The sequence below is a fragment of the Apiospora hydei genome (genome assembly GCF_038363865.1).
Source record: "Apiospora hydei strain CBS 114990 chromosome Unknown utg000009l_segment0_segment0, whole genome shotgun sequence".
Lineage (NCBI taxonomy): Eukaryota > Fungi > Ascomycota > Sordariomycetes > Amphisphaeriales > Apiosporaceae > Apiospora > Apiospora hydei.
The window spans coordinates 4,992,193-5,001,000 of NW_027117368.1; the positions used below are offsets into that span (position 1 = coordinate 4,992,193).

The 8,808-nt window shown below is 56.2% G+C and overlaps 3 protein-coding genes across 3 annotated transcripts; 2 read left to right on the forward strand and 1 right to left on the reverse strand.

Annotated features, from left to right (window-relative positions):
* Positions 1 to 746: 746 nt before the first annotated feature.
* Positions 747 to 2,438, forward strand: PG997_013375 (uncharacterized protein; the record flags this gene model as incomplete). Its single annotated transcript, XM_066817689.1, has 3 exons — positions 747 to 767; positions 902 to 1,737; positions 1,946 to 2,438. 3 exons carry the CDS (start codon positions 747 to 749, stop codon positions 2,436 to 2,438), a joined length of 1,350 nt encoding a protein of 449 aa, XP_066663381.1.
* Positions 2,439 to 2,682: 244 nt separating this feature from the next.
* PG997_013376 (FAD dependent oxidoreductase) lies at positions 2,683 to 3,720 on the reverse strand (the record flags this gene model as incomplete). The annotated part of the gene is made up of 1 exon (XM_066817690.1): positions 2,683 to 3,720. The coding sequence occupies one exon, from the start codon at positions 3,718 to 3,720 to the stop codon at positions 2,683 to 2,685; it is 1,038 nt and encodes a 345-aa protein (XP_066663382.1).
* Positions 3,721 to 4,900: 1,180 nt separating this feature from the next.
* On the forward strand, positions 4,901 to 8,552 carry PG997_013377 (uncharacterized protein; the record flags this gene model as incomplete). The annotated part of the gene is made up of 4 exons (XM_066817691.1): positions 4,901 to 4,926; positions 4,971 to 5,256; positions 5,526 to 6,000; positions 6,109 to 8,552. 4 exons carry the CDS (start codon positions 4,901 to 4,903, stop codon positions 8,550 to 8,552), a joined length of 3,231 nt encoding a protein of 1,076 aa, XP_066663383.1.
* Between the last annotated feature and the right edge of the window lie 256 nt (positions 8,553 to 8,808).

Genomic DNA, 8,808 nt, shown 5'->3' on the forward strand with positions numbered 1-8,808 from the left:
TTCTTTTCTGGCATATCGCCGATTTGAGATAGCGCTATGGCAGCTCTCAAAGAAACAGGGAATGGACTTAAGTAATATATTTCATAAATGTCTCTACTGATATGTATCGAGACCCCTCTGCGCTCACCATTTTGGTTATCTAGTATTCATTTGTTGAAGCCTCACAATATCTGCCCATCACAGCTAGTTTGCTTGCAGTCCCATACCTCTCCGGCTTTGCCAAGGCCGTTGGTGGCGGAGCAATGCACGATCCTAATACACTGGAACCAACAGCCAGAGCAGGGTTCTGAATGCAGGTGAACCACACCCGCCCTCTTACACACACGCCTCTCTTGGAGTGGGCTTCGCACCGCCAACGATCAATTCCTTTTTTCAAGAAACCCCGCATTTTGGGGGCGCGGCGGAATAACCGGATATCCCACTGCAATGCTACCCCTCAACCTTCACGCCTCCTTTCCACCAGATGATGTGGTAATTGGCAACCGAGTTGTGGTATAATCTTAGAAATATGTCTCTGATTCCACGTACTACATAAGTGTATGTATCCAACTTCAGGTTGCAGGGATGCTTTGATAAGCCCACCCCATGGGACTCTTAAAAGTAGCCAGGCACCCAACAAAACATGCGTGTGACATCAGGAGCTGCCTTGGGGCAGGACACGCGTACAAATTGATCTCTGGCAGAACTGCCGTCAAAATTACATCTTCAAGGAACATTTACGCCTTCTTCCAGCTAGTGAAACCATCATGTACAGCTTATGTCTGTCGGTACGCAGCATAGCCGCAACTTTGGCCACTTGGTGCCTCCTGATACCATACGCTGAAGCCGTTTCCTGCGTAAGACTCAGTGCAGCTTCCAGATATCTTCTTTCTCGTAATTGCTAACACGTATGACACCAAAGTGTCAATCGCTCGCAGCTTCACTAGGATCAAAGGTGTTATATCCAGATTCGACTGCTTACTCCAGCTCCTTGGCATCGTATTGGTCCGCACAGGAGCAAACAACGTATCCAGCGTGCGTCTTGCGCGCCTCATCCGCTCAAGATGTATCAACGGCACTCAAAACTCTCGTGCCTGGAGCCTGCAAGTTCGCCGTCCGCGGTGGCGGGCATGGTGCCCTGGCAGGCCTCGCAAACATCCAAGACGGTGTGACGATTGACCTTCGGGGTTTGGATTCTATCAAACCATTCGCGGGGAAAAAGCTGGTCTCCGTAGGGAGCGGGTCGAGGATAGGTGCCGTTTATGACGCACTGCACCCCCTCGGCATCGCCATTTCCGGCGGGAGGTCCTACGATGTTGGGGTATCGGGCTCGACGCTGGGCAACGGATGGGGGTGGCTGTCGAATGAGGCTGGCTTCTGCTGCGACAATGTTGTCGAGTATGAAGTCGTCCTCGCCAACGGCGCCATTGTCACCGCCAGCCAGCAAACCAATGCCAAGCTTTGGAAATCGCTGAAGGGAGGCGGTGGCAACTTTGGCATTGTCACCAATTTCGTACTCCGGACGGTGCCAACAACGTCACGGATCTGGACCACAGATGTCGTCTACGCGCTCCCGGACAGCCAACTGCCACGCCTTCTAGACGCCGCTGCCGGCTTCACAGGTCGCCCGGAGCCTGACCCGAAAGAGACTCTGCTGCTTACCTTCTCATACACCCCTATGATCGGGAACATTTACTACGTGCAGTGTGTATATACGGCCCCTACTGTGCAGTCACCAGCTGGCTTTGACCAATTGCTGTCCCTGCCAGGGGAATTGTACAGGGCCACCAACGCATCCAACACACTACCAGGATTGTCCTATGCTTATAACTTGAACACGCCAAAGGGGTCTCAGTATGTCATATTTTTCGTTTCCTCTCCCGTATTTCTATTTTACAGAGGTCCTTCTTTCCAGGTAGAAAATGGTCATGCATTGACGCCGATGTGCATTTGGCAGACAGATTAGCTTTTCCATCACGGTCGTCAATGACCCAGATGCCCTGGCAGAGCTACACAAGACCTATAACGCGAGCATCGCCTCAGTGTCAGCCGTCCATGGCCTAGAATGGACAGTATCGTTCCAGCCGCTCACGAGACTTATGACGGACGCATCGGCGGCTCGGGGCGGTAACGTGCTCGGCATTGGTCGGCCGCCCAAGGAGGGGCTGCACGAGGTCCAGTTGACGGCGGCGTTCCCTGATGCTGCCGACTACAGCAGGGTCAGCCGGGCGGCAGACCAGCTGCTGGCGGACTGCACCGCCGCGGTCAAGTCGGTGGGGGCTGATTGGCACTGGGTAGAGATGAACCATGCCTCCCACATCCAAGATCCCATCTCCACCTATGGCGAGGAAAACAGGGCGTTTATGATGGACACTGCCGCGGAGTATGACCCGGATGCTGTCTTTCAGAGCTTGATGCCGGGAGGATATAAGCTGAAGCGTGGGCACGCTGCTCGCTGAATAAAGCAATGATGTCTAGGAGGGCAAGAATGTGAATAGGGGCTACCCAAGGGACCAAAGATATGCGGAAGTGAGTAGATTATTGGAGCTGCTCTAACGTCATTGAATAGAGGATTTGGATACGCCGCTACGCATCTCGCATCTATGTTCGATAATACGTGTTTCATCTATTGTTCCTTATTGAATCGGTCCAGCTGGAAATCGACAAGGGCAGGATCGCTGACGCCTGTCATGATCTTCTTCGTCAAGAGGTCGCCCACGATAGCGGCATTGGTGACTCCGGAGTGCATGACAGCAACCGTGAGCCCTCCAACCCCGTATTGCCGAGGATGGGAATGCCATCCTCCGGGTCCGGGCGTGTGCCAATCGTGTAGTAATCATATTCCAGATCGTCGCCGCCCACCAGCACATCCTTGACCTTCTCGAAGAGCTTGTCCGCGTCCTCCTGCGGGTTGTCGCCGGGGTCGCCGCCGGTGTAGTCCGCCCCGGCGCGGATGCGGCCCTCGTCGACGGTCTGGCGCACGTGCAGCTGGTCCGAGTTGATGAGCGTGTTGAGCAGCTTCTCCGCCACGGGCTTCGAGTTGACGAGCATGCCCTGCCGGCCGTTGACCGGCAGCTTGATTTCCTCCGTCGCCAAAAGCGGCACGCTGCCCAAGCCGCCGGCGAGGACGACGTGGTCGCCCAGGATCTGCTTGCCGTCCTTGGTGATGACGCCGGTGACTCTGGTGCTGCCGTCTTCGGCGGCGTCGCTCTTGGCAAAGCCTTCGACGGTGTTGACGATGACCTTGGCGCCCATGTACTCAACGGCGTGGTCAAGCAGCTGCTGCGCAGCAACACTAGCCTCGAGCGTGCCCTCGCCGCCGGCGAACAGGCCCCACTCCGGGACGGACTCGAGCTCGAACCCGGGCTCGATCTCGCCGATCTCGGTGCGGTTGACGCGCACGATGTCGTAGCCCCAGGCCTGGTGCTGCTTCTCGTACTTCTCGAGCTCGTCGGGCGGCATGCTCCAGGTGACGGAGCCGCCCCAGTGCAGCGGCAGGCCGCCGGGCACAGCCTCGGCGATCTCGGCCCAGTGCTTCATGGAGCGGACGCGGAAGTCGTAGTAGAACTTGGGGTTGTCGTACGCCGCGTTGACCCACGCGAACGAGTTGGGCGTCGCGACGCCGCCAGGGTGCTCGGCGACCACGGTCACGTTGGTCTCGTGGGCGAGGTGCCAGGCCAGGGAGGCGCCGACGATGCCGCCGCCGACTACGACGACGTTGGAGGGGGGTTGGAAGGCCATTTTGGTGGATTGGGAGGTTAGAGGTGCCTGGGAGTCGGCGGGTTGGGAGATGAAGTTGGAGGTTGTCATACTTATAGTCGCAAATCTATCCCAGATCTGCAAGAGCCGCATCATCGCTTTTAATGGCCGATATCACTTTGCCCGGGAGTTGAACTGTTGAGGTTGCCCGTTACAGACTCTCCTGCCTTTTCGGGACGGTTCCGTGATAGGGCGCGTATTCCCCGCCTTGGCTGATATTGTACTCCGTCTGCGCTGTGTAGCAATAAAAACCAAGTGAGGTGGGGATGGTAGTCTGTAGATATCGCGGTGGGTTGTGCCAAGATGGCGTTATCACCAAGAGGGTCCTAGTTAGCGATAGCGGAGCGGGGGTGTGTGGAGGTTTCCCGGCACTTATCCGATCATGATCGGCAACTTCCCCGCGGAGCCGACAGGGAGAAACTCTCCTACAACTCCGCCTTTCGCCGTGACAAAAGTGTGGCCATTATGGCGGTGATACGTTTTCCCTGATAATTAGTTCCCAATAGACCACTGTCAGGTTTGAAGTTTGGGGTGCCTAAGTTGCCCGGCGGTAGTTCAACGCCTACGCAACTAGCTCCTACTTTAATCGGATCCTGTACGCTAACATCAGAGTACCTGGGTCGGGAGAAGACGCTAGAGAGTTTATCATCGTGATTGATATTGACGTTTCACCCACCGAGTTATGCTAATGTATGTGTTATGCCCAACCCTAAACTGATGAGGTCTGGAAAGGGACATATAGGGGCTAGATTATAGGCCCAATATTGTCGACGGAAGGTGCGACAAGGCCTGTGTGGCAGATGAGGATTCATTGATCAGCCAAGAGGCTTCAGATCGGACTTTGCAGATGCCGGATCCTTTGAGCTGTAACCCTTCACCTGAACTCTTGAAGGCTCATCCAACATGAAAGAGCCCAGACGACAAAGAAGTATGAACAAAGAGTAATCCCGTAGAATAGGATTATACAAGAGACTTCTTTGTTTCAATGAGATTATGAGTAACGTTCTAGATCATCCGTTAAATTAAGCTGGCATGTATATAGTTGACCCCCTAGTCAGGCAACTAATGCCAAAAATAGCAGACAGCATCAGACATTCATTCTCAGGTATTCCAATCTTCACTCGCTTTACTTTTAGACTTTCCCTTCTTCACTTACCCAAAAATGCCTTCCTTCGCCACCGTCTGGGAGTACGCCTGTGGGCACACCCAGGAGCTGCGCCATTCTTCGCGAGGGGGGACGACAAGGTCATCAAGGAGATCCTCCCCGTGGAGGCTCACTGCCGCCTGTGCATCCGCCGGGTCGTGCTCTCGGCCGTGAGCAGCACCATCACCTGCTTGCCCCTCAGCGCCATTCGCGAGGTCAAGGGGGAGATGCAGGGCATGAGCCCCGACGAGACCAGACGGTACGTCAAGGCGCTCGCGCAGCGGGTTTGCCGTCCCTGCGACGCGGAGGGGATTCCAGGTCGCACTGCGCCAGCTGGTGGCTTGCAACTAGCAAGGTGGTTTCAGGACCGGGATGTAAGCATCAGGCCAGGGGCTGCTGGGCTGCGCGGTTGGTGCATTTCGGATTGGGTGGGAGGCATCACGGAGGCTTTGTTCTTGGTTATTTTCTTCTTCTTCTAAATACACGTAATATAATACATAGATAATAGGCCCTGTAAACTCTACCAATGATATACCAAATAACCTGCACGCCGTTGGTAGGCTGAGAGCTGTAGACTGTGGCCATGAATGGCGAAAGCTTGAAAGCACTGGGACTTGCTGCAGCTGCACCAGTGACACTGTAGCACCCCAATCAACCCAAAATAGGGGAGCCCCCACGCTATTCCCCAGAGGTTCCTTCCCCCCAGAAGCCCCCACGCGCTGTCAACCCGACCGTTTCTAGCGGTGCCAGCCCAGAAAGTCCGCCTCCCCACTTTTCCGTTCTCGAACATCAGCTTGACAGCTCGACAGCTCCTACATCTCATCTCGTCTCCCCAAACTCTATCTATAACTCAATTGCAACTCGATTCAACGGCGTGTTACATTCAACGGCGTGTTGCATAGATACGTATCTTGGAATTCGCCGTGTCGACATTCTGCGGCAATGCATGATTCCGTCCCCAGTCATGGAGTCACCCACGGGATCGCAACAGTCTCCAAGTGCGCCCGGCTACACCTACAAGCGCGCGAGTCGCAAAGGCGCTGAGAAGAAGTTTCGATGTACCGACTGCTCCAAGGTCTACTCTAGGGCTGAGCATCTTCAGCGCCATCAATTGAATCGTAAGTCCTGATTTCTTGGGCTACAATATGTTTTGGTCACCAGATAGGGGAAACGATTCGTGAATACCTGCTTGCGAATCATTGACTCGTCCTGGGATACGTATCCAGATAACCCAAAGGTGGTGTACAAATGCCAGCACGCCGGCTGCTACCAGGCCTTCGTGCGCAAAGATCTCCTCGACAGGCACGAGAAACGCCACTCTGCAAGCTACCAGCCGAGGAACCGCGCGAGCAGCTTCAACATGCCGCCCGAGTCCCCTCCTCTCGAGCCACCAGTGTTACCTCTGTCGCCGGCCATGTTAGCTGAGAGGCAGACCCAATCTGCCCAGCCATTCCCCCAACCATCATTACAGAGCGCACCTATGAATGCATCAGTTCTTTTGACACCAGACTCGGATGTCTCAAGGCCAAAGTCACACCCGCTTCCGCCTATCCCACCAGCCCCGATACTTCCAAGCACCGCATGGCCGACTGGACCAATGGACCCGGCCAACATGATGCGCCCCAAGCCAAGCTTCCTGAGCCGCGATGCATTACCGCCCATGGCATCCGAGCAACAGCATACCACATTTCTCCCCTACAGTGCCATGCCAATCTCGCCCTATGACAGTCCCTTGACTCGGGACAACTTTGCCATGTGGCTATTTGACCCTCAGCGTACTTATGGTGAAATTAGCATGGCAAACGCCCCTTTCTTCGACGGCGGTCTCGAGTCGGCGTTCAACAACAACATCCACTATGACCACGAGTCCTTGACCAGTCGGTCGCAATTGAGTCAACCTCGACACATGCTACAGAGCCCTCGGATGATCTCATGTCGGAAATGCGCCGCCGCCAAATTCCTAAGCTGGGTTCAGGTGTTCCGGCAGAAGCAGCCGTCGTCCGACGCGCTTATGCCGGGTCTGGTCATGCAAGGGGCTAACGGCGACCTGCCGGGATTAAGCCTGGAGATGATGCGGGCGTGTGTGCGACAGTTCTGGGAGACCGTGTCACCACGCGTGCCGATCGTGCACCAGCCCACCTTCTCGTCCAACCGCTGTGCCATCCTGCTGTTGATGGTGATGATTGCTCTGGGCGCTGCCTCTCTCAGCAGTCAAGCCCCCACGGACGCTTATCGGGAGTATCGGCCATTCGCGGATCTGGTCATCACGTACTCCCGGTGGGAGATTGTTACGGACAATGATTCCGCCCCTCCTACTGAGCTGTGGGTCGCCCAGGCCTTGTTGCTTGTCGAGTTCTATGAGAAGATGCTCTCGAACCGCCAGCTCCATGAAAGAGCCCACATCTACCACAGCGTGACTCTGACTCTTCTGAGGCGCGGCAGTCCGCTGATTGGACGTGCTGGAAGCGAGTCGCCGCCAGAACCCCAAGGCGGAACCGAGAACCCGGCCGCGACAGATGCGAAGACATGGTGGTCCCGCTGGGCCGACACCGAAGCGATGCACCGGGTCGTGTACGCAGCCTTCATGATGGACATCATCCATGCCGCCATGTTCGGCCACACTGCCGACATGGCCCCTCACGAGATACGCTTGCCACTGCCATGCGACGAAACTCTATGGTTGGCCTCTACCCCGGAGAAGGTGCGCGAACAGGAGGCGAGCTTTCGCATGTACGGCGTGAAGCCGGTGTCGTTCCTCGATGGGCTGAAACGGGCCATCCACGGCAAGGAAGTACAGACACATTCCTTCGGTCGCATGATCATCATGAGCGGGCTTCTTAGTGTCGGGTGGCATCTCAACCACCGAGAGACACACTTGAGCTGGCTGGAGCTCGGAGGGGGCGTATCCTCGGACCGGCGAGAGAAATGGTCGAAGATGCTACTGACAGCCTTCGACGGGTGGAAGACCAGCTTCGACAGGGCCATGGGGGCGAACGAGTCTAACCCGACCGGCGAGGCAAAGACGGGGGCCAATGGTCTGATTCAGAGCGCCGCCGTCCTTTACCACCTCGCCCAGTTCAGCCTGTACATCGACATCGTCGACTGCCAGGTGTACGCCGGTGCCAAGCGGTTGCTCGGGCGGAAGATCACGGCTCGCGACTTCGGCAACGTCGTAGCCAGGATGAGGACGTGGTCGAGCCAGCCATCCACGCGCCACGCGGTGCTCCACGCCTTCAAGCTGCTCAACCAAGTGCTCGTGGATCCATTCCAGCGCCCGCGGCCGAGGTACCACGTGGGCACTGGCGGGCTGATCCAGAACAGGCAATACTCGTGCCGCAGTGACCCGGACCCGCATCGCCCGTGGATCCTGTACTACGCCACGCTAAGCATCTGGTGCTTCGTCCAGGCTCTGGGACACGACAACTTACGTTCTATGGCCAACACTCCATCGCGAATGAGCCTCGCGGAGTATCTGACGAGTGTCTCAGGCCTGCACGCGTTGGACAAGAACACCTCGGCTAACTTGGGGGCGGGGCTGCCTGATCTACTGGATACCGTGGGTAGCCTTGCGGCGGAGTCGCATTCGGAGCTCCTGCAGGAGGCGCATGGGCGGCTGGAGCAGTGTAGAGAGATATTGGCGGGGAGAGCACTAGGAAGAGCGATGCGATGACGCAGGGGTGTCAATACGCATGTGACTTTCTGCGGTACGAGGCGATCGCTGACCTCATGAATGTTGTCTTAGCTTAGCAAGCGGTATATTTCACGAGAGGCCTACATATTTGGTTGGTCGCGGCTGGGTTTAGCGTGTTTGCAGCAAACGGATATCTGCAGCGCGGGAGTTCGGGCGCAGGAATGCAGCGGCAGCTTGCGGTTTACGTGATACGAGATATTGGAGCTCGACATGCCGAGCCATGGACCTGATTAAT